This window comes from Melospiza georgiana, chromosome 8 (assembly GCF_028018845.1).
Source record: "Melospiza georgiana isolate bMelGeo1 chromosome 8, bMelGeo1.pri, whole genome shotgun sequence".
Classification (NCBI taxonomy): domain Eukaryota; kingdom Metazoa; phylum Chordata; class Aves; order Passeriformes; family Passerellidae; genus Melospiza; species Melospiza georgiana.
Window position 1 is genome coordinate 23,192,318 of NC_080437.1, and position 24,144 is coordinate 23,216,461.

The window sequence follows — 24,144 nt, forward strand, 5'->3', positions numbered from 1 at the left end:
GCGGGCGGAGGCGGGAGCGGGACCCCCAGGGCCGGAGCGGCCGCAGCGCCCGGAGCGGGCCGGGAGAAGGTAGGGACCCGCCGGAGCGGCCAGGGGGAGCCGGGCGCTCCCCGCTCGCCGCTGCCCGGCTTGGCCGCTGCCCCGCCGGCCTCCCCCCATCCCGCGGCCGCCCCCGGCCTGCGCCTCCACCGGGCCCCAGCGCGGCCCGGCCCCCGCCCCGCCGGCGCCTCCCGCCCTCCGCTCCGGGCCCCGCTGGCCGCGGGCACGGGGGCTGCCGGTGCCGGGGCTGCCCTGGGCCGCGCTGGCCGGCGGCGGCTGCCCCAGGCTGGGGTGCTGCGAGCTCGCTTGGGTGCGCTCCCCTCGTGCCAGCCGCGCCAGGGCAGCGTGTGGCCCTCCAGCCCTGCGTGCCCAGCTGGGTGCTCGCTGTGCCCCGTCCCACAGCACACACTCTGCCCTGGGAGCACTTCGGGTGCCTGGGCAGCGTGGAGCAGCTGTGCCGTACCGCGGGAGCCGCCCGTCTGCTCCCCACATTGCACTTTGTGGTTGTGGTCTCTCAAGCCGTGTCTGTTCAGGCAGTGCTAACCCGGGTGGTCACCACCAGGCCGGCAGGATGGTGGCTGGTGTTGCCTGGACAGCTTGTTGCAGGCGAGCACCTGGCCTTTTAGAAATTATGTGGCCGTCCCACGGTGGTTTGGCAGCGGGAGTTGGAGTTTTTGCACCCGTGAGGGTGGCACAAGTGATTGTACACAGAGGGCAGAAGCTCAAGGCTGCAGCACTGTGCCTTTCCCGGGTGCTCCTCTGAGGGCATTCACTCGGTTCAAGGCAGCCTGAAAAGAGAAACTTAAAAGAATTCCCTGTTTTCACTCTTGCAAACAATTTCCTCTTGCAACACTGGCAGCCTGGCCCCATTGCCTTGACACTGGAGGTGTCTCCTCCAGTGGCCCTGCCAGGGGATGTAGCTTGGGTCACCCTCAGTACTCTTGAGAGGCAGCTGCTGCTCCTCTGCTGTCCCTTTGTTGACCTTAAGTGGTACCTCAGCCGATCCTGTCATTGATGTAATTTGGCCTTTGGGTTCAAACATCTCTGCTGCTGTTCCTGCTGTTTGAAATTCTCTCTCCACTTCTGGCCTTTCATTCTTTCTGTAGTACCTAGGAAGCCTGTAATTGTGTCATACACATAAACGTCTGCTTTGAGTTTTTCATGATTCCATAACTTTCAGTTTCTTCTGAAAAGGCTTTCTTTCCCCTTGCCTCTGCTTCCACTGAGATTTTATCTCTTCATCTGAAAGAGTTCATAGATACAGAATTTGCAGTTTTGCAGATGCTTTGCCAAATACAGCCTCAGTACCGTGCTACAAGACGTCACCATCATCCCCCTCATCTTGACTCACTCTGGCTGTGAGTCGTGCTGGGCAGTGTCTAAATGCGTCCTGCTCGTGTGTGAGGCCTCCATAGCGCCGAGAGTGCCCACGTCTCTGAGCTGGCCTCCACTTTCTGTTCGTGACATCCTCTCTTCTCTCAGGGCCAAAGGTTTCAGTTGTCTCTCCAGCTGCTCTGCTTAGAATTAGCAGTGACATTAAGAACTAGCTTGAACATACAAGTTTTAAAGCACTGTTGATAATGGGATGGGAGGAGCTGAGCAGTAGGGGCAGAGGAAAGGAGTGATTTTTAGAGCTTTACAGGGCACCACCTCTGCCAGCTGTCATGGGAACCATGGCTGTGTGACCTCTTGGGGTTCTGAGTGCAGATGAGGTGTCCCTGCAGTGGGTGACCTCAGATGGACTTTGTGACAGTGGTGATGTAACTTTAGGTGGGACAGCCTGACTTGTGCTTACCTCAGCACTTCGCTGCCTTAACTGATAATTTCCCTTTAACCTCTAGCAAAAGTATATTTCTAATCACATTACTCAACCCCACTTCTGAGTCATATCGTTTTTACTTTGTCTTATTTTTAGAAGTTTTCTGTGGGGAGATGAAATTTATTGCTTCCTTCTCAGGAGCACCCAGGGACTCTGAAAGGAAGAGGCTCAGGTAGCAGCAGAGTCCCTGCTGAGGACTGAGGTTCTTTGCAGATACAGTACAGAACAGGAGTCATGGTGAGCAAAGAACAGAGTTTCCAAGTCAAAATTTCAAGTTATTTCCAGATTTCTGGACTCCCCACCCAAAGCATCATAATGGGCTTCTGTCCAAAAGTTATCTTGAAGAATATTGTTCAGGGTGCAAAATCAAGTGCTACAGTACTGGTTAAGGAATGTCCTTGTAGTCCCAGTTCAACTTGTTTTGAATATGTACTCAAGGTGTAATGACTAATTTTGTAATTGCATGCTACTCACCACCTGTAGCCCAGCCACAGGTACTGCACATCAATGGTGATTCTGCTCTTGGGGTTTTGTCTGTTCCTTATTCTAAGTTGTATAATTTTAGCCTGTCTGCAAAACTGGGAAAAGACCCAACCATGTACCTTGGGGTGGTACATGGTTGGACAAGACAAGACTTTGTAACACAGCCTGTAAGGTGTGTGCTGCCACAGCATACAGAATTTGGGAAACACTGGCCTCCCAAGCTGGTGTTCTGGCCTTTGTATGCTTGGCTCCCCACTGCCAGAGATTAAATATCCATCACAGTCATCTTGCTCACATGTTGTGGCGAGGTGTCCTGCTTTGCATTAAAAATTGATGCTGTGCTCTAGTTTCCAGATCATTTCCATTTGCTTGCTGTCTGGCTCAGCACGAGCTCCTGTTGCTTCCTTGCCACGCCACTCTTAACCCACACAAGCACCACCAGCCTGTCCTCAGACACGTCCTGCGACAGAGCAGGTGAGAGCACTGACAGCCAGAGCCCAGCTGGAGAGAAGTAGTGGTTTGAATGACTTGTGTGGTGTACTGCAGAGCACCTGTGCCACACAGGTGTGGTGGGAGGCCAGAGCTTGCTTAAGCAGTCCTTTACTTGATAGTCCTGGTTCTCCAGGGGTCGGTGATCCAACCAAAAATGTATTCATAGCAATGATTTTTGATCTATCAGGTCACAGACAAAGCAAAAGAAGCTATTTCTTTTTAGAGTGGAAGATTCCTCTTCCTCCTGGGAGCTATGTGGCGTTAGGAGGTGGAGTGCAGAAGAGCTCTCATGTTTCCCACTTTGTGAAGCTCAGCTGGATCTGAGGGATCTGCTGGGACAGGCAGCATGTCCTATCAAGAAGCTGCAGAGACCAGCATTCCCTGGTGGGAGAAGGCTCCTCTCCTCAGCACCATCAGCCTGGGGGTTTGCCCTGCTTGCTGCGTTGTCCATTCTGTTGGGATTCACAGGATCAGCTCTGCATTTGCTGGAGCCACAGTCCCAGCATTGGCACCATCTCCAGCTGGGGCCCAGGCAGCCTGGCTCAACGGGGTATTGTTTATTCCACCCAGGAATGTGCAGGCGAGCAGGGACCTTGGGGAGCTTTACAGAGCAGCATGTTCTGCTCTGAGCAGGGAGTGGGGGTGGCCACAGCTCTGAAGGCTCGTGGGAGCAGTCAGGGTGTGCCGGTGTGCAGGTAATGTCCTCTCCTAAAAGTGTGAATGAGGACAGTGCAGGCTGGGCAGATGCATTGGGGTATGGAGGAGGGAGGGCTGTCAGGATTTGCAGGACACAGGGAGGAACGGAGGAAAAAGGTAGAAATGTTTAGTATGTACTTAGTAAGCTTCTGTTCTTGACACAATGGTGTGAGAAGCCAAGCATAACTGCTGATTCCTCCCACTGTGTGCTGGGTACTAATCCTGCAGCCTAGAGCACAGCAAGAGCTGCAGCAGATCTCTTGTCAAAGCCAGTCCTCCAGCAGCTGAAGGGTGCACTGAGCTGAGGGGTATCTCTGTCACTGGGGTGGATTGTGTTTTCAGTGAACAGACAGCTACAATGAGTGGGAGAGAGTATGAAAAGACCTAGGTGAAATGCAAGGTGTTTTTCAATTTTTAAGAAGATCACTGACAGCATTTGTTTAACATTTTTAATATTAATTTCTCTAATAATTTTGTGACAGGCTTGTCTTTGTACATTTCTGGGAATATGACCATTTCAATATGACCTGCTCATGCAGGTTCTAAAGTTCTTACAGAGATTGAGACATCCACTGGACAAGAATCCACTTGTCCCTCTTGTGCATATCCTGCATGCCTGTGGAAGCCCACATGGCATCTTTTGGTCTGTTTGGTGAAATGTTAGTTTTTCAGTTACAGTGCAGTCATACTCTCCATAGTCAGTTCTAAGAGTGCTGCTTCTTGAGTGAGAAGCTGGAATGTATTATTTAGTGCAGAAACAAGTGGCAATAGCACCTGTTAAGTTTGGTTTCCTTGCTGCTTAATTTGTGGCATCCATCCGTTATTGTTTTTTATCTCATGGTCTGAGCAGTGCTTTGGGATAGGAGTGGATTAGCTGCCCTCAAACCCTTTGAGTCTCCCTTTTTGCTGGGGCTGTTAATACTTCTTGTAATCAGCCTAAATGGCCTCTTTGCGTTGCTGCCTTATCTCTTAAGTGCTTAAAATCCTTGCTTCAGCATCTTTAGTAGTCCTGCCTCCATCTAAGTGATGGTACTTCTAGCAAGTGCCTGACAATTACATTTGATGCTGGTGGGTCCGTTATTTTGGATTTCTTACCCTGCACAATTTCAGCTGCAAGAAAAGCAGGGATAGAAGAAGTTTTCAGAGTCTGTGTGCAAATGCCATTTCTTGGCTGACCCAGTCTGTGCTGAAGATCTCAAAACAATATTGTAACAGAGTTAATAGCTATCATTTCATTCTGGTCCCTGCTTCCATCAGCCCACGCTGGACCAGACACACTCCAGAGCTAACAGCAAAATGGGATAAGCACTCTTCCATGAAGGTAATGTTAGTGTGTGCTGAGCATGCATGCCTGCAGACTGGGGGGAGTGATTAATGCCCTGGGAATCCACTCTCTGCCCTGCTGCACAGTGCCGTTGTGTCAGGCGCAGAGCTCGGCAGCAGACAGGCTGTGCTCAGGCGCCAGGAACACGTTACCTGGTTTGTGCAGGATCAGGCAGTGAGACAGAGCCTGTGTGTTCTCAGCAGGGCGAGTTCCTGCTGCGCCACAGCTTCATACTTGCACAGTGAGGCTCTCTTTGGATGCGGCCCTGCTGCTGGGCGGGGGCAGGAGCCGTGCGATCCGCACTCCTGAGCTCCCCCAGCCTGAAACCCCAGAGTTTGCTCCATTGTGGCACAGCTCTCCTCCTTCCCTCTGGCAGGCAGGGATCACCCATCCTTGAGGTGAGAGGTGCTTGGCCAGCTGTCAGGAGCTGTGACTCACAGGGGATCACAGGCTGAGCCCGGCTCTCCCTGCAGTCTGCTTTTCCTTCTGGAGCCTCTGCGTGAGCTGTTGCTGAATGCTTGTTTTCTAGGGTGGATCTGGAAGAAGATCGGGTCCACTATTAAGTCTGAAGAGTTGGACTCAGTAAGTTTCCAGTCTGGAATATGCTGGGAGGCTTCCTTCTCTAGGTGGGGGTTTGTAGAAAGTGTTGGCAGGCAGCACTGCAGGGAGTAAGACAAGGCCAAGGCCCTGGAAAATGTAACATTTTGTGTTCAATTCGTGTCATGGAGCAAGCAAACTCCACGAGACTGATTCACTGCTTGCAAATACGGGAGCATACTGTCTATAATCCAATGGAGTCAGGGAGTGATCTTGCTCTTCTCGGTACTGCTGAGGGAACATGAGCCTGTTGGGATTCTTTTTTTGGCAGTTTCAGAAGTTGCTTCACGCTTTCTTACAAGTTGCCTCTCAGGGAATGCTTTGGACGTGAGTAGGTTAGTGGTTTATTATAACTAATATAATTAGTTTATATAATTAATATATACATGCTGGAGCTACTGCAGTCCTGCCTGTCCCTCTCTATCTTTGTCTCATTGGAAAATCTTGCACATTTTAATGATGAGTCCCCAGAGCTGCAGGTGTGTTAAAGGAAGGAACACTCCTGTTCTCATGGGTGGGATCAGTGGCAGGGCTGCATTCTCAGCACCAGTGACTGTAGCAGAGCCAGGTTTGGGTCTGTAGCACACTTACTGTAATCTTTGCATACCTCTGCCCATTCTTACATTACACTTTTGACAGAAGACGTACAAGAAATCTCACTGTACCATCATGTACTCCTGGAGGAACTACCCCAAGGCAGCAATTATGCCTGCAATATGTTTTCCCCTCTTTGTCCAGTGCTGCTGTGAATTTGAATATTCAGAGTATGGCAAGGATTCCTGGGAGCCTGAGCTCAGCTGGCAGCCTGTCTGGGGGTGGAGGGCAGCCTGGGTGCCTGCAAGGGGCTGCTGCTGCTGTGCCTGCTGCTGCTCCTGTTCCCATGAGAACATGCAGCAGCACGCCCCAGGCACCCCACCTCAACAGCAGAAGGAGCCTTACTTGTCTTTGGTATTTTTAAGCTAATTGATAGCTCTTCCATCTTTTTCCTTGCTCCACATGGTCATGTTTTTAATACTGTTACTCCTTCTGCCTCAGTGGGTTTCTGCTATGCTGAACTGCAGCTCTTTGTGCTCCTGATTCACTCCAGTCCATTCATCTCTTTTTGGTGGCAGAGTGCTCTCTGCTGCTGGATATTGGGCTCTTTGTTTGTACAGCCCGCACAAAGCTGGTGACAAAGGGACAGCCTGTGTCCCAAGGAGCCCACGTGCGATGGGGAAGGCAGTGGAGAGCAATAGGAGTGACAGACAGACAGGATGGCAGAGGTGAGGGTGGCCAGGGGCACAGCGTGCTGGCTGCAGCCGAGGAATGGCTGGGGGCGGGGAGAGACGTGATGAGGAAGCTGTTCCTGCTGAGCACAAACCCGCTTTGTTCCCAGGAGGTGAGTCGGACTGGATAAACAGAATGGTCCCGTCAGCAGAAAGCCTTTCCCTGCCTGGATCCCCCACTGGCACTCTCGCTGGAAGTTGGCTGCACCTCATCAGTGGGAACATATTTCTCCTGCCTGTGTTAGCTTCCCCTCTGTCTGACTCGCCGGGGCTCAGGTGGGCTGTGTGTGGCTGTACGGGGAAAGTTTGCCCTTGGGGGCCGTGTGTTTGTGTTTTGTGGAGTTGTCACTGCTCTCTTTCTGCCCAAGGCTGGGCAGGGGATTGGCAAGCCGGGCTGACATGGGACAGGGATCAGCGGCTTGGAGCGGGACTGCTCCCGGTGCGCTTGGAGCCGCTCTGGGGAGGGAGGAGAGCGTGTCCCACGGCAGGGCAGGTGTGTCCACACGGACAGAACGGGACTGGGTCTGATGTGGGAGGAAGGCAGCCCGTGCCAAGAGCGCTGGCAGGGAGAACGCCGGTGTCCCAGCGTCACAGAGGGCAGGGCTCTGAAAGCACCGCCGAGAGGTGTTGGCAGCGCTGTCCTGTGCCTGCATTTGCAGTGGGTCTGAAAGTGAAAGCAGACTCACTGGTCTGAGGTGAAGGTGAGGAATTCTCGTTGCTTTGGATGGATGAACCTTTCTGTTCCCATCCTGAAGAATTTGGGAGGAGGCAAAGGAGCAGCTTAAGCTGCAGGACTGCTGCTGCCTTGGTGCAGTGTACTTCCATGACAGTGAGGCTGAAAAGCAGAAATTATACAGAAGAGTGTCCTCAACAGCCACTTCCCAGAGTAAGGGGGGATCCAGGACATAGCCCTTGACAAGGAGGTCTTTGCCTGCTTTCAAGTCTCCTGCCAGGAGGCATTTTTAGCCTTGGCTCCCAGAACCTTGAATGGGGTCTGTACCCTCATCTCAGTCTGACTTCTGCCTAGAGCAATGGTGGGGCCACCTAGGGAATGTCTGAGCCAGGTACCTAGAAGGCAGAAAGGATATTTCCAGTCAGGTCTGAGAATGAGGATGGTGGTATGATCCTGCCTGAGTGGACTTTGTGCCTCTTCTCTTGCTGGGCCAGAATTGTGGTGCTGGTTCAGCATGCAGTTCCTGTGGCCCTGAGTGGTGGCATGGGGAGGGGGATTCCTGTGCCCATCCTGCCAGAGAATGTGTGGTGGGACGTGCAGGCAAGTGGTGCTGGCTGCCCACCAGGCCCTGTCAGGCTGAGCTGTGCCCCACATGTCAGGGAAATGCTGAGCTTCCTCCCCTCCTCCTGCTTCCTTCCTGACGGGAATTCACTTCCAAATTTCTTGCTGCTTGTCCCCCCTCTTGCAACACAAACACATGATCCTACAGAGATAGCCACAGGGGTGGGACAAGGCAGGTTAGACCACAGGGGCTGCATTGCTGCCTCTGTTCTCAGGAAGGGTTTTACTTCCTGGGCTTATCTCTGATAATTTCTGGTGTTTCTGGGTGCTGACAAATTTCTCTCTGTCTCAGCCTTAGGCACTGACCTGCCTTCAGACCCTGCACAATGGAGGCTGGCTCCGTGGTGCGGGCAGTCTTTGATTTCTGTCCCAGCGTCTCTGAAGAGCTGCCCCTCTTCGTGGGAGATGTCATCGAGGTGTTGGCTGTGGTGGACGAGTTCTGGCTCCTTGGCAAGAAGGAAGGTGTCACAGGTAAGAGCTGGAAGTGCTTGCACCTGGGTCTGTGCAAGTGCCTGCTAAATGTGCACTCCATGAGCACGTCTTCCCTTGGTGGGGAAGGACCTGGTTTGATTTACTGAATCTTTCATGGGCTTGGATTGGGACTGAGAGTGCAAGTTGCCACTGGTCTCCTGCCAGCTTTGTGTCAAGTATTCAGACTTGTGTGTTGTTTTTTGAGAGAGGTTAGTGGAGAGTCAGTTCTCGAGGAGATAGGAGCTTCACAATACTGGTTGTTCCAGTCTCTGTGGAGAGACTGCCCATTTCCTGGCTAGCTTGTGTGCTGACCTGCTGTGGCAGTGGAAGGGGAGAAAGGAAACAGATGCACTCAGAGTGGAAATGCATCCACTCTGGAAACCAGTCCAAGTGACCTTGTCAGTGGAGGTAGAACAACAGTGACGATGTGTCCCCCCTAAGCCCTCTGACTCAGCCCCTTCCTCCTTTCTGCTTCAAAGCATCTTCCTGCACAAATTGCCATCAATATCTTGGTGCCTGGAATGGTGTGCAAGTCTCTTAAACTTTTAGGGGGGTGTGAGAAACCTCTGAAGCAGCAGAATGCTCTTAGTGAAACACTAAGAGCCTCATAGTCTCTGTTTAGGCAGCTCTTTCTCATCTTAATCCTGATGTTAAGAAGATGTGTGAGCTTTGGGGAAATGAAAGCCAGGCCACTTCAAAGCATAAGCCTGCCTCTGTCTTCAGCAGAGGGTGGGACTGATTTCATCCCTGGCTGTAGAGATGGGGCTGCTATTGTAGCAGCAGTCTGGTCTCTCCTGACAGCCACAAGCTGTGTACTGTCTGAAGCAAAGGTGGACAGGAGCACTTCCCTCCTGTGCTCCATGTGACTGATAAGTGGCATTGAATGAGCCTGTGCCTGACCCTGTTGCTGCTGGCTGAAGTCACTGGGCAAGGATTATGTGTGCAGTTTTCAACAGAGTTTTGTCTCCCAGCATAACTGGTGAGGTTGTTATATAGAAGATGAAGCTGTTAAGGAATAAGAAACAGATATGTGTCATAGCTCAAAGATAAAGAAACATGCTGAAGTCAGACTGAATGTTTTTAGTGACCTTTATCTCAAAACCCAATTGCATTCCTGCTTTCCCTTGGAACAGCTGTTGTAGTTTTCTGCCCAGCTTTCTAAGTTAAAGTTATAGGGAATTGAAAAAGCACTTTATAATAGAAGCTGTGGAGGTGTTGCAGCCTAGTACTCATTACTCTGTGGAATAATTACTGTAACTCCATGTACAGTAATTCCTTTCTTACAGCATTATATTGTTTCCATGTACAAAGCAGGAAACTAGGATAAGGAAAAAGAGAGTTGGTTAAAACTGTGAAGGAAGCAGCAGAGAATAGCAAGTGTCAAATTGCCTAAACACAGTGTGAAGCTCTGGGTGTCTAGGATACGGTGTTTCCAGGTTTTATTAGAAAATATTTGGTCACCCAGAGGCAATGCTGAGTGTGGTACTAGCCCATACTTCATCATATCCCTTTGCCTCAAATTATATAAGAAATACATTTTTAGTGGCCTTTGCAGTGGGCTCTGCCATGTCATGTGCTCTCAGGACTGAAATTAGTATCTGATGGGTATCATCTGGTGGCCAACAAATGTGCTATGGTGAAACAGATCCTCAGAATGACAGTGGGGAATGTCCCTGGAGTCCCAGCAGTGCTGAAGCTGTGACAGAGCCTGTGACTCACAGGTGTGGCCATCCCATTCAGGGCGGCAGCCTGAATTCTGTGCTGAGGCTGCACAGGGGCCAAGCCCTGTGGAGGAAGGAGCACCAAGTGGATTTGCCCAGTCAGAAGACACTGCTCCCATGATCCAGCACTGCTGGATCCCTTAGTCCTCACCATGGGTCTGAGCTGGGAAGGAAGCAGTAAGGGCAGAGAAAACCCAGGATGTCTGTTCCTGGAAGCTCCATGCTGATGGCACAGTCCCAGCAATGCACACAGCCTGTGGTTGCCTGGAGTGAGCCAAGGGCTCAAAGCTTTTTGTTCTCTGTTAGCTCTTAAGTACTTAAAACCCCAGGAATTCCTGGCTCCCAAACTCGTTCTTCTTCCACCAGGCTATTGAGGCACCCAGGGTAACTGGGTATTTTCCTTTAGCCAGAGATGAATAGATCCCAAAAACTGGAAGGAGGGTGGCAATGGTGGAGGGTCACAGGAAAGACTGATTGCTGACAGCTCATTCTCCTTTTAGGGCAGTTTCCTAGCAGCTTTGTTGAACCTGTGGATATTCCCCCTTTGAAGCAGGGAGAAAAACTGCTTGTTTGTACCAATGACTTCACATCTCAAGAGCCAGGGAGCTTGTCATTGCAGAGAGGTAATCTCCATTCCCTTCCTTTGTTTTGCACCTCAAAAGCCTCACCTGTCCTTCCAGATGGATGAACCTAGTCACAGCATCCTGCCTAGAGTGACAGAAGAAAGAGGTGAATCTCCTAATTCCTCATGACATAGGTCATGTCAAATCCACTATGGTCCTCTAGGCTTCTGCCACTTGCATACAAGTTTCTCATGATCTGTCATTACTCATGAAACTCTAAAAATTGGCATCACCTGATCACAGTAAATTTACAATTGCCTTTTAACTGACCTCTAATCTCCAAATCTTAGACTTGCATTTGGGGGAGAATGAAAGCCTCAGTGCACCTGTACGGCTTTGCAGCCAAGCTGTGTATCTTAGATGTACAAGAGGCTGTTGATACTTCATGCCTTAATCCCATCCTGTGCTTGTGTGCATCCCCAGCATGCACTGTGCTCTAACAGAGTGCCAGTCCTCACCCACAGCCAGGAGGGAAATGTGGAGGCAGGAATAAGAGGTGGAAAGCAATAATGAGAGCAGTTTTGAACTGTTGTGTCTCATTCTCTGCAGGAGACTTGGTGATCCTGGGGGGACCCCTGGCCTCCAGCTGGCTCCAGGGCCGAAGCAGCTGGGGTTCCAAGGGCTTTTTCCCCTCATCATGTGTGAGGGAGCTGTGCCTTTCTGTTCGGAGACGTCAGCTGTCCCAGAGCCCTCTCCTGGAGGTGCCTGCCTACTCCTTGGGCCAAGCCCAGGCCCTGATGGACCTGTCTGCTCAGCTGGAGGAGGAACTGGACTTCAGGGAAGGGGATGTGATCAACATTATTGGTGTCCCAGAGCCTGGCTGGTTTGAGGGTGAGCTCAGAGGCTGCAGGGGCATCTTCCCAGAGGGTTTTGTGGAACTGCTTACTCCTCTGCGAGCACCAGGAACCTCAGTGGATCCAGAGCCCACAGGGACTTGTGACACCAATGGGACAGTAGAGATGCCCCACAAAGATGACAAGGAGCCAGGGAGTACTTATGGTGTTGCCCTCTATCAGTTCCAAGCCCTGGAGTCCAAGGAACTGGATTTTGATGTGGGTGACAGGATTCGGATTGTAGGCATTCTGGAGGATGGCTGGCTGGAGGGGGAGCTGAGAGGAAGATGTGGCATCTTTCCACACAGATTTGTGAGGCTGGAAGCCTCTGAGGCTTGTTTGGAAAAGGTGAGTGGTGGGGATCTGCAAGGTGGAGGCAGTTGTGGATTGAACACCCATCAAGATCCAGAAATCACTTGCTCTGAAACTCCTCCTTTGCCCCAGAAAGATAGCAGGGAAAAGGAGGATGGCTTGGCTGCAGATCCTGAGCCTGCCACCATTTTGTCTCACAAGGCAGAGAGGTCAGAGGATCCTCTTGGCACTGACTTGAGACAACACCAGGCCTTTCCCAGCACAGGACACCAAGAACTGCATCCCGAAGGCACGGTGGGCTCAGTCCCCTCTAACCACACCAAGTCAGTCAATGGCATTCACCCCTCTGCCCAGCTGCCTCCCCCACAGGGCAACAGGCCTGGCCAAGCAGGTGAGCTGGAACCTGGAGGGACTACTTCAGCCACCCCAGGAAACTCAGAAAGTCACTCCCTCCCTAAGCATGGTGGAGACAGCCCCACTGTGCCCTTGCAGGCACCCCCCTTCCCCCAAAATCCTTGCAGGAGCCAAGCGATTTCATCCACTAATAGCTGGGCAGCATCTGAGCCCCAGGAGAGCCAGAGCAGGACCCAGGACCTGGACAATAGGATGGACAGTAAACTGGAGAAGTCCAAGCCCTGTCCCAGCTTAGGAAGTGCCCAGGTGAGCCTGGACACACGGGCTGGGAGCTGGGGGGAGTGCTGCCCTCTTGCAGTGCAGGGGGACAGCTGCACGGACCTGGACTCCAAACTGACGGAGCAGCTGGCCCAGTTTGAGAAGAGCCTGTCCGGTACTGGTGCGGAGCAGGACAAGGTCTCCCGTCACTTCTCCATCTTGGACTACAGCTCTGAGAAGGACATTGTCCGTGGGTCTCCTGAATCTGTGTCCCACTCCAGGCAGGCAGAGAGGAGAAGGGCCCTGAGGCCGCCCCCTCCTCGGCCCAGCACCCTGCAGGTGCAGGGTGGCCAGGTGCCCAAAGGCAGGGCTCTGTCCTTCTCGGTCAGACCCTCCCGGCCCGCGCCCCGGCCTCCACCCAGCAACCAGCGGAAACACGTGGCCCCTGCACAGCCTCGGCCCAGCACCCCAGAGCAGCGGCTGGAGGAGGGATGTGAGGACTTGACACAGGCAGGATCAGCCTCCTCCAGCTCTATCCTGCTGACTAGAATTGGAGAGGTGGAGAGAGATCTGGAGGCGTACAGCAAGACCCGTGCCGAGCTAAGCCTGATGCTGGAGGAGCAGCAGGATGAGCTGGTGAGAGCAGAGACCATGGAGAACCTTGATTTCTGTGACTCCAATATTGAGAGCCTCAGCATGGAGCTGCAGGAGTTGAGAGGTGAGTCTGCAACAGTGTGGGATGGGGAATGCTTCAGGAGCACATGTGCTTCTGCTGTTTTACAGACACTGTTGAAGGCAGTCTTTTATACCCTTTAATTCTTGATTTTGATAATTTTGTAAGTACTGTTGCAGTATATATCATCATGATTTTGCCTTGGGGAATCACTGTGTCTTTCTCTGGATATCCCTTTGCCCTGATCTTCCCCACCCCCTTTTTCTTCCAACTGTCCCATCTCTTCCAGCCCCACCATACATCCAGAGCTTTCATCTCATCTACTCCCAGTATGTCCATGATGAAAAGCAAAACCACTGCTGCTGCAGTTCCAACCTCCCTGCCTCATCCCCTCTATCTGTAGGGGAGTGAGCAGCAACTTCAAGGCTGGGGGTCCTGCAGTTGAGATTTGAGTTGATGTCTGTGCTGTGACTGCTCTTAACTTGTCAGGGCACTGGGTTTCCTGTGCTTTCTGCTCTGGTACTGATACAGACCTGTGGGGATTTGTTATTCGTATGAGAAGGGGTGCACAGAAGGGGACTGAACCTGACCTGGGAGTGGGATGGATTACTGGGCAAAAAGTAAAACCTGCCCCTGTGCTCCTGCCATCCATTAAGTCCAGGACAAGAAAATAGGACTATTCTGTTGGTAAGAACAGCAAAGAGCTTACAATTGTGGCATATCTGTAGCTGAAAATGGGACTTTTGTTCTTGCACCCCAGAAAAAAATTACTCAGAAAAGAGGAATTTCCCATGATTATATCAGCACATTTGGTCTCTGAAACCTGAAGATGCCACGTAAAGATCAATGCTGTTAATTATGCTACACTTGATATTACAGTAGACAAATGGAAAGATGGAATCACATACATCTTCTCCCACAGTTCCTTCCCAGGCTTCTCCCAGGAGCTCTGACACTGCAGTTCTGTCACTGAAACCCACGACATGCAGGAAATGTGGGCACTGCATGCGGGAGATGGAGTGAAATGCCAGCTCCTGCCTGGGAGTTGCTCACTCTGACTTCATTGCCTCCATCCTCCCACTGCTTAATCAGCACTGAGGAGCCCAGGGACTTGCTTCATGATCGTGTCAGAGGCAGAGCACATGGCAATGAAGGCTGGTATGGCTGCACCAGGAAAACAGGGTGACCAACCTTCATGTCAGTGGTGTGCAAAAGGGATGCTGGGAAGGAGGCCTAGAGGATTTGAAGCTAGATAAAATAACTTGAAGGTAGGAAGAGAAAAGTCTAGGCTGAATATCAGGGGAAATTTTCTGATGGGATGGATCTTGCTGGGAAGTGTCTCCCACTGTCCCAGTGCTTCCTGGTAGAGGCCTGATCCTGTGGAACCTGTTGGTTCCTGGAACTAGAAGTTTTAGGCAAGAACTAATGCACTATCCTGAGGCATCCTCAAGCTAGTATCCTTTCAGTAGTCCTAGGGGATTTTTCTCCTGTTCAAGAGACCTCTCTAGCCATGTAATGAAGATGTGTTCTACCCAAGCTCTGCCATGTCCCTGCTGACACATCTGAGTGTGGCCAGAGAGCCCAGCTCTAGTGCAGCAGGCAGAACAGTAATTTGGCATTGCATCAACTCAGCAAAACGTGTTTGTGGCATGCCTGAGGCATGACCTCTGCCTTACCACTGTTAGGAACGTGGAGACACTGGAGGCAGAAAAGCTCTCACTAAGATTTGACCAGCAACCAAAGCAGGGCAGGCATAGTCTTACAGGAGAAATAGTTGATAGTGGGGAATCCAGCCCTTCAGTGTATTTTTTGGAAGCCAAAGGAAGATTAGAAAATACGCAGTTTTCTACAGTAAGTGTTTAAAATCATCAGGTTGTTTTTTTGGTGTGTCTTTATGAGCACACTGGGGTTTTACTGATCACCAGGCTGGGGCAGGATTAGCACTTGCTCTTCTGCAGTTGGAGTAGAAGAGTCCATTGGTTTTATTTTTGTCTTCTACCAGCTGAGGGCATGGGCTCTGCGTTCCTAGCAAGTGTTGCAAGAACCTGAGACATGGATGACATCTGCAGGCTCTCGTGCTCTCTGTCAAGGGCATGCTGTGGTTGTGTCTTGGTTTCTTATAGGAGCTCTGTGTTTGGCATGGAAAATTGGGGATATGTTGTGCCCTGCAGGGAGAAGCATTACTGGAGTGTGTATTTCTCTAGCCTTCTGTAAACTTATTTGGTGTGTTGGCACCAGACTCCATAACCCAGGTAATCCCTTCAAGCCTGTTCCTGTCAGCAGGTGGACCAGCTGTTCCCCCTGGAGCAGGGAACCATGCAGCTGTGACTGCATGGTACTGTGGAGGCACTGGTCTGTCATGCAGGGAGCAGCTCCTCTCCTGAGCTTCGTGTGACTGTGCTGAGGGCTGGGAAGAGGATGGGCTCAGCATCAGGGTTGAGCCAGGGGCAGCCTGAAGGCCTCAGTTTGCCCCAGCAAAGTGTGGAGCAGAGCCCAGCTTCTTGTAGACCACGTTGTTTCCTCCATGCCATCAGGGGTGGAAAGAAGAAGATCTAGTAGGAGATCTGGTGTCCCACCTCTGCTCTGTGGCTTCCTGCGGTCTCACACATGCTCTGTTTCCCTTCCCTGAGGACATTGGTCTCGGGGCAGGGCCTCTGCATGCTCCAGTGCCCTCCTCCTCCCTGCCTCAGAGCTGCTTGCGGAGAGGTTTTGGCAAAGCCGCGGAGCCGGTTTGGGCGGTGCAGGCCTGCCCAGCCTGGCTCCCGTCCTGCTCAGGGCTGGTTACTGATTACTTTGGGCAGCAGGTGGAGGAGGCCGGGGCTGCCGGCGATTGGGCCCCTGCCTTTGCTGGCTGGTTTCAGGAAGCAGCACCTGGGTTTCGCTTGGGACGGGAGTGCTGGAGCAGAGTGGAGAAGCGCCGTCAGCCTGGGGCTGGGCTCAGGGAGCAGAGGGTGAGGGGAGCCAGCCCCTGTGCCACACCCCACAGGACTATGCGCACCTGTCCTTAGAGGAGAGGCTGCATGGAGGATCCGAGACGGGAACCGCGGCTCCTCAGCTGGGAATATGAGGATTGTGGTGCTGTACGGAGACGGGACCTGGCCGGCTGCAGCAACACACCCAGGGCGACAAGGAGGCCGTACCCGGGCAGCCGAGGAGCAGACAGTGGCTGGGACAGTTCCAGGAGACAGGAGGACAACTCCGTGGACCAACAGAGCAGGAATGGAGACTGCGGAGGTTTTTGGAAGGAACAGATGCAGTACATGGACTGCAGGAGAGCAGACAATGTTTGGGAAGGCAAAAGACAGGATATAGAGGACAGAAACTACAGGGTGTGTGAGAGGGAGGGTGTTCAGTACAGAAACTGTAGTTCTGAGATAAGAGGAGGGCGGAACAGAGAGGACAGAGTACCTGGGCAGTATAGGGAGAAAGCAAGGCAGTATGGAGAGGATAGAGGCCTTGGAGACTGTAGGGAGGGGGGAAGGTGGTATCAGGACTACAGAGATCCTAGGGACTGCAGTGAGCATGGAAGACATTATAGGCACAGGCAAGAGAGGAATTCTGGGGAGTATAGGGAGAGGAGAAGGCAGTATAGAGAGGATGGAGTCAATCAAGTATGTAGGGAAGGAGAAAAGTGGTATAGAGATGATGGAGGCCCTAGAGCATATAGAGAGCAGGAAAGGCCACATGTCAGAGACCAAGTAGATGAAGAAGACTCTGAACAGCACAGGAAGCCCAAAGGCCATGTCATGGAGCACAGCAGTCCAGACAGAGGTTCTGAAGTTCCTGCATTTGCTGTCAGGTCCTCAGGAGATGGTAGTATGAACTTGGGGTCAGGTACCTGCTACACACAGTTCGAGACATGCGTCATTGACTCCGACAGCTGTGGGGAGCTGGAAGGAGAAGCCCCAGGGCCTGGGAGGCCAGCCAAGAGCAGCAGCAGGGCAGCAGAGCACTCGAGGGTACGCACGGGCCGGCCCGACTGGAGCCAGCTCTGGGAGCAGGAGGCCGAGGAAGAAAACAGGGTGGGCTCTGTGCTGCAGAGAAACAGCTTCTACAGACGGACGGCTCCCAGTGCCCTGCGGCACTCAGAGTTTGTGCAGACCAGGAAGAAAAACCCAGGTACACAGGGAAATGGGGGGCAATTCCCTTGGGTGTGCCTTCACCCTGCCCTGGCACCGGGGCAGCACGGGGAGCCTGGTACACGTGGGTGGCCAGCACAGCCAGCCTCTCTCAGGAAGGCTCCTCCCTGGCACTTAGAGAAACAACATCAAGGTTGTCACCCCTCCCTGCAGCCTCTGCAAGGGGGTTTTGTGAAGGCCCAGGTGGGAGGGAAGCACAGGTGACACAGACTCAAGGCTGTGCTTTCTGTTGCTCCTGCATGGTTTTGGTACACCCTAAAACTTGTGGCCCTGGTTTGTCTGCTCTGTCAGGGCTCAGAGAAGGTTCCTCATGAGGGAGAGGGTGAGATGCTGGGGTTATTCCCACTGCCTCTTTATAACCCACCATTAATAGATTCTGTAGGAACCAATTCCTGACGCTGAGCATGAGTATGGCAGCTGTTCACAGGCAGCACAAAGCAAGAAATAGAGGAAGCTGCTGAAGCACTCAGACATATGCAGAGAACAAGTACTCAGAGTTGCCTAATTCACCTGGGCAGGACACCCAGGCACCTGCATGTTGGGGGGCTGTCACCAATGGCAATCTCTTGCACTGTCACCCCTCAGTACTGCAGTGGTCCCTTGCCTGTGCTACAACAGTTGCATGCCCTGTGTCCTGGGTCCCCAAGCCATCTCCAGGTCTCCAGTCCCATCAAATAGCACCCTGGAGCTGCAGAATTACCAAAGTGGAAGGCTTGGGCTGTCTTGGCATGGTTGAAATCATTCCCTTGATGCTGTGGCTGTGTCAGAGTCAGCTGCAGACAGATTTGTGCAGCTTGGCTTGTTCGTGCAAGAATATTGGTGGGGGTTCAGGGGAAGTGGCAGCAGGGTGCTGGGGTCTGGGCAAAGGGACAGAAGGAGCCCTTTATGATGGTCAGGCCTCCATGTGTCTGAAAACTTGTTTGTTCCTGTGCCCTTTCTGCCAGCATCTGTCTCATGTAGCTGTGTGTGTGAATGCTCCGTGAAGTGGGATTGAAACGGAGAGGAAAACTGCAACAGCCAAAGTGATGGCAAAGCTGGAGGCAGTGTCTACTCTGCCTTAGCAAGAAGTCTGTCCTCTGGAGGTATTTGATGATTAAGCAGGCTCCAATGGCTGAATTTCTGTACTCTCAGGCCACCCTGTAAGGGTGGGACTTTGTTCAGCTGTGTCCCCAGGGTGAGGAAAGGGAGAGGCTTTGCGGTGCCAAGACGTCCAAAGGGCAGCCAGGGAGCCAGGAGGAGGCCAGGAACAGTGGGATGGGAAGTGGTCCACAAAGCCTTAGGAGGCTGGAGCAGTGCTGCTTCTCCAGCTTTTGCTAGAGTTGAAGGGACAGACTGTGATGCCAAGTGAAAGCCTAGGCTCTTCAGGATTATAGGATTCTTCTCCACTGTGGCAGGCTTCTCCACTTGGGGCATGGGAGTAGCGGTGAGAGGTGCAGGGCAGGATGCTCTCAACATCTGCACCAGTGTCTCACAGCAGAACAGGAGAGATGAAAGCTCCAGGTATTTCAAACACTGTCTGTCCATCCTGTGGCCTTTTTCTGGCTGCAGTTGTCTGTTACTTTCCTCCCCTTGCCCTATTGGGGCACAGTGCTGGACCATCTCTCCTCGGCATGTACTGCTTTGCTGCTGCAGCTGCCTCAGTGTGAGATCCCACCAGCACCTCCCCAAAAGAGCTCCCATTGTGCTTGGCAGCAGACAACTCCTGTGCAGCTGGCAGGCAAAAGTCAGCTCTGGTTCTCCCTCAGTGTGTGCTCCAGGCACCTTTTCTAATGCTGTTTACTTCTCTAACAGGTTCCTCCTCCATCCATGGAGTAACAGAATTTGTGACTTTAAAGCCCCAGTACAGATCATGGAATCATATAATGTTGTGGGTTGGAAGAGAACTAGAGGGGCATCTAGTTCCAATGCCCTTGCCATGGGCAGGCATGCCACACTCTAGATCAGGTTGCCCAGGGCCCCATCTGGCCTGCCTTGAATACTTCCAAGCCAGTGGAGATGATCTCTTCTGTTCACAGGGTTATCACACTTCTTACAGATTTCTGTACAGTGTAACTGGGTGACAGCTGCAGGGTTAGAGCAGCTCTTCTGGGATAAGACTCAGATGTCTGACTGCCTGACACATCAACAGGAGAGCCCACCTGCCATAGTTTTGCTGCTTAGTCACCATCATTCTTAAAGGTTTTGCATGCTAATGTGTTACATTTCAGCTCTGAACCCCAACCTTTTTCTCCTAAATTAGAGCTTTTTAGTTGATGGATATTCTTCTCAGGCAGGTACTGTAATTAAATCATTTTTCAGTCTTCAGTCCTTTGTAGTGAATGGAGTCTTAAAATATCCATGTCAAAGACTCAGAGGAAGACCTTTCAGTGTTTATTCTTCCTGATGCTCACTCATTTTTCAGTTCAGACTCTTTTGAAACAGAGGACTTCAGAGCTGGGTGAGGCATTCTGGGTGGGTGTCAGCACTAGTTTACCTTGCTATGCTCCTGTGCCCTTGTCCAAAACCCCAGTGGTCCTCTGCAACATTCAGGGAACTCCTGTTGAATTTTGTCTGATCAAGCCAAAAAATTACTGCCCAGAATACAGTCCTGCATGTGGCTGTGTTTCTTGTTCCATTAATACAGTAATGCATCTGTCTGCATTAAACCTGCTTGGTTTGAATAATTCCATCTTATTCAGGGTACCCTGCATCACTCAGTGACTCATATGCCTCATCTTTATTTGTGATCCTGTTGAATTGATCCTCACTTCTCCACATGACAGCAGTGATTTTCCATTTACTCTGTTATGTGGGATTAAGTAAATCCAGTCTCTGAAGAACCTGTTTAGAAATGCCTTCTTTTCTGGATAGTCTCCACTCCACTGGCAGTGGATTTTAAAGGTGGGTTGGTTTTTTTGGGTTTTGTTTTGTTGGTTTTTTTGTTTGTTTGGTTGGGGTTTTTTTTCTCTTTTTGCCTTTTAGAAAGAAATGAGCAGAAAATTATTGTATAATTCTACCTTTTTGCCAGGTTTGCCAAAAACTGTACTCACTCTGCCTAATTGTGGGATTGTGTCCTTGTAGGATTTCCTTTGTCCTGGAGGGAAATAAAGGTCCATTATAAAGTAGTGTTTTATTTCCTCATTTAAAAGATGAAAACTGAATTCTACCATCCATGGATTTTTCTTGATGTCTTTCTTTTCTCATTTTTCTGTGACGTGTCTGTTATCTCTTATCTGGCTTACTATGTCCATTTATATATTTATATTTGCTGTCTTTATTGAAGCACAGATGCAGAACAGACTTTTCATCAGTACTGTTCTCTTCATGTTTTTTGAATTGTATATTTAAAACATCCTTTTTAAGAAGGATTTCATTCAGCTTTCATTCTTTTGTCTATCAGAGGTTTTGTTCATGCTTTTGTTGATGCCTTGCCTCAGTTTTAGCAGCTTAGCTATTTTACACCATCATATTACTTCACTTTTTTCTTTGTCAATGGTTGGAATCATTCTCTGCTCACACTGAATGCCATGGGGCTGTCTGGGCAACCAGAGGCGGTTTGGGGCCATGGTTGTGGTCTTATCTGGCATAGAGACATCCCAACAAAGCTCTGCATTAGGCATGTTTAGGATACCAAGCCACTCCAATGGCTCTGGAGAAGCATCCCTGTTCTGTCCCTGTTCAGCTCCCTGGTGTATCACCAAAGTCTGGAGTAAGAGTTTTCACCCCAGCCAGATCCTGCTCCTGGCAGCCAGTTTAGCCTTTTGCTCAGATTAATTATTCCCTGCCCTAGTTTCATCGCCCCCCCTCTCATGGTCGGCAGTGGCTCCTCCCCTCCTGGCCTCCACATACTTCAAATATTTGCAGCTGGTTTGTTTTGTCCTGAGTCACTGCTTGACTGTGCTGAGCTGTGGGCCGGGCCGGGCTTGCCTGGCGGCTGGGAGCAGCTCCACCGGAGATCCCTGGGATTGTCCTGGTCCCTCTCCAGGGAGCATCACCTGCGGGATGCTGCCAGGTGAGCCCTGAGGAGCAGCAGCTGGGGGGCAAGGCAGGCATTGGGGTGAGCCCTGCGGCATGGGGGACCTGCATCCCCTTGGATCTGCTCTGTGTGGGTCAGCTCTGCTCAGGGAAAACCTCTAATTGCATGTGTGCTCCCACTAGGAGGCTGGCTAATGGCAATTCAAGGTTTTTGTTAATTGGAAGAAAGTTGATGGCAGTGACATTTCCCAGGTGAGCAGGATGAGCAGTGTGATTGCAATAGCAAACCACAGCCTCCCCAGGAAGGGCAGAGGTGGGAGTGTGCTCCATCTTCACACCCCATTGCCAGGGCTGGGTTAGGAGCTGCTGCTGGGTCTCTCGTGGGTCCAGCAGGGGTGTAGCAAAGCTCAAAAGCAGGTGCTCCTGGGAGGCTGTCTCAGACCATCAACCGAGGAGAAACCGGAGAACAGAATCTCTGAGAATTGTGATTGAGAACTTTGTTTTTGGAAATGTATTTCTGAATGCCTATTTGGTAACTGTGTCATGGGTAAATATGAATTTGTCACTGGATTGGAATTTGTTGGCTTCATTAAAAATACAAGTCATATTCCTGCAGGCCAACAAAGCCCATTCAAGCTGTGGTGTATGTCTTAGCATCTCCAAAGTTGATGTGCATGATGAATCAAATTGAAAGGTAACATCTAAATAGAAAATCTGTGGAGTAAAATGGAGATGTGTTTAAAAAATACTTACTAGATGACCAAAATCTACCGCTGTGAAATTGGTGGGTTTAGCTAACTGCTTAATAAGCTTCATTTAGGGAAAGCTGCTGTTAGACATACAAGGATGTGTGACAAACAAGAAAAAATAAATTAATGACAATTAACAGAGATAGTATGAAATGCAAAAAGTAAGAGTATTTAAATGCATCAGAAACAAACACTAAGCAATACATATTGGTCAGATATAAGAGCCAAATATTACAAGATACAGATATAAGAGGCAAATAAATTCTGTATTTGAATATTTTGAGCTGTAAGTGTTTGGAAACTCAAAAACTTTTGAGTTAATTGCTGAAGGAGGATGCTGGACTAGGGATAAACAACAAGAGTTTGAAGAGCCTTAACTGCAATGTAGCCTTGTTTTTGGAGGAGTCTTGGAATGTTCTGAAAGAGCAAGAAGGCCAGAGGAGAATTAATTTGTATGAGTTTTCAAAATCGTCCAAATACTGATACAATGCACAAGTGATGCCCAGCATTGTGCCAGGTCATCCAGGCTGAGCTGATAACTACTGTGGGCTTAAAATCTGTGCAATGAAGGTTTTAATTTCCCTTCCATAGGCAGGGACTTGAGACTTGCCAAAGGAGGGTGTCACGGAGCTGGCAGTCTCACAAGTGTGGGTTGAATCCTTGCCACAGGGTACTTTCTGTAAGGGCCTGACCTAGATTTACTTGCCTGGGGTTTGCTTGGTGGAGCGTGGGGAGCTGCTGCATTTGCCAGCAGTGCTGGGCATCCCCAGCTCTGTTGAGGCGAGCTGGAGCCAAACACATGGTGTGACTGCAGTTAGCTCTGGCTAAGGCTGGGAGCACAGCAGGGTTGTTTAGTGGGGCAGTAAACTCCAGAGGTGTCCTGTACAAAACTTAACGTGGTGGCATTTTTCCTGGGGCTAAATATAAAATCCTGTTCTTTGACCAAAGAAATGTAATCTTTTCCATTTGTCTTCCCAAATGCTGCTGTATGGGTCATTTCTGGCTGTGGTTTTGGCTTGTCTTAATTTTCAAGGTTCTTCCCAGCCCACCCCATGCAATAGTATCATCTCACTGCCCACCCCCTCCGGGTTTCACACACCTGCTTGCATTGCAAATTAACACCTTCCTCTTTCTTCCAGGCTGCCTTCCCACTTGAACTTGCTCTCCTGCAAAACAAGTGCCATGCCTTCTTTAAGATAACTCATTTGTTGTTACTTCATTAACTCCCTGAGCCACAAAGACCTGCTGACTGTATTATCTTAGTGCTTAGTTGTCCCTCCTGTACGTTTTTCTGCTCATACCCTGTCCAGGCTCCCAGTGCTGTGTCTGGGGATATCCCTGTGGGTGTTTGTGGAGGACCTTGCACAGCAGGGCCCAGTCTGCTCCTAACTTATCAAATGCTGTAGAAATGCAAAGAGCAAAATAAGTTAAACCCAGCATCTGCTCTGAGGCCCTCCTTGTGTATTCCTGCTGCATTTGTGTTGTTAAAGTTCATCACTGGGGGCTGCTGGAAAGCCAAGACAGGCTCTGATGGGGTTAGGCTTAAGGATACTTGCCAGTAGGAATCAGTGAGGCCTTTTCTTCCCAGCGATTGCCTACTAAATGAAGTGCTGGTTGTGTCACTGAATCCTCCTCCATGGAGCTGGTTGTTTTGCCTCTCCCGAGGCTAGATTTCAAGGCAGGGCAGCAGAGATGCCAGCTTAGAGAGACAAATATCTTCCCTCCCACATTGAGGGCATCTGTGTTTCAGCTGGGTTTCCCATTTGCCAGGCTGGCACTGGGAATGATTTTGAAGTTGTTCTTTCTGCAGAGGCACAATGGTTCATCCTCAGCCCGGATAGCTCTAAGAACTTACTGTTTGATGCTGATGCTCCTGGTTTCTGCCGAGGCTGCTCTGCAATGGGAAGGGCCAAAAGGGCTGGCATGGTTTCAGATAATCATGGGCTGAGTCAGTGTCTCAGCTTGGGTGTCTTTTCTTTCTTGGATTGTTTCAGTGTGAAGACCCTGGCCTGGAGGAGCAGTGGACTTAGGCTGAGGCAGCAATTTTC

At 50.8% G+C, this 24,144-nt stretch overlaps 1 protein-coding gene across 5 annotated transcripts in view; it reads left to right on the forward strand.

Annotated features, from left to right (window-relative positions):
• DNMBP (dynamin binding protein) overlaps nt 1-24,144 on the forward strand; it is a 35,261-nt gene continuing 11,117 nt past the window's right edge. Inside the window, exons 1-5 of one of the 5 annotated variants that reach the window (XM_058029660.1) lie at nt 1-69; nt 6,826-6,991; nt 8,302-8,480; nt 10,702-10,824; nt 11,374-13,299. In XM_058029660.1, the coding sequence (XP_057885643.1) occupies nt 8,336-8,480; nt 10,702-10,824; nt 11,374-13,299 (2,194 nt within the window). In that variant the 5' untranslated portion in view covers nt 1-69; nt 6,826-6,991; nt 8,302-8,335. Of the gene's footprint in view, nt 70-6,410; nt 6,992-8,301; nt 8,481-10,701; nt 10,825-11,373; nt 13,300-21,329; nt 21,385-24,144 lie in introns of those variants that run through there. The other 4 variants (XM_058029663.1, XM_058029659.1, XM_058029661.1 and 1 more) reach the window with 4 other exon arrangements.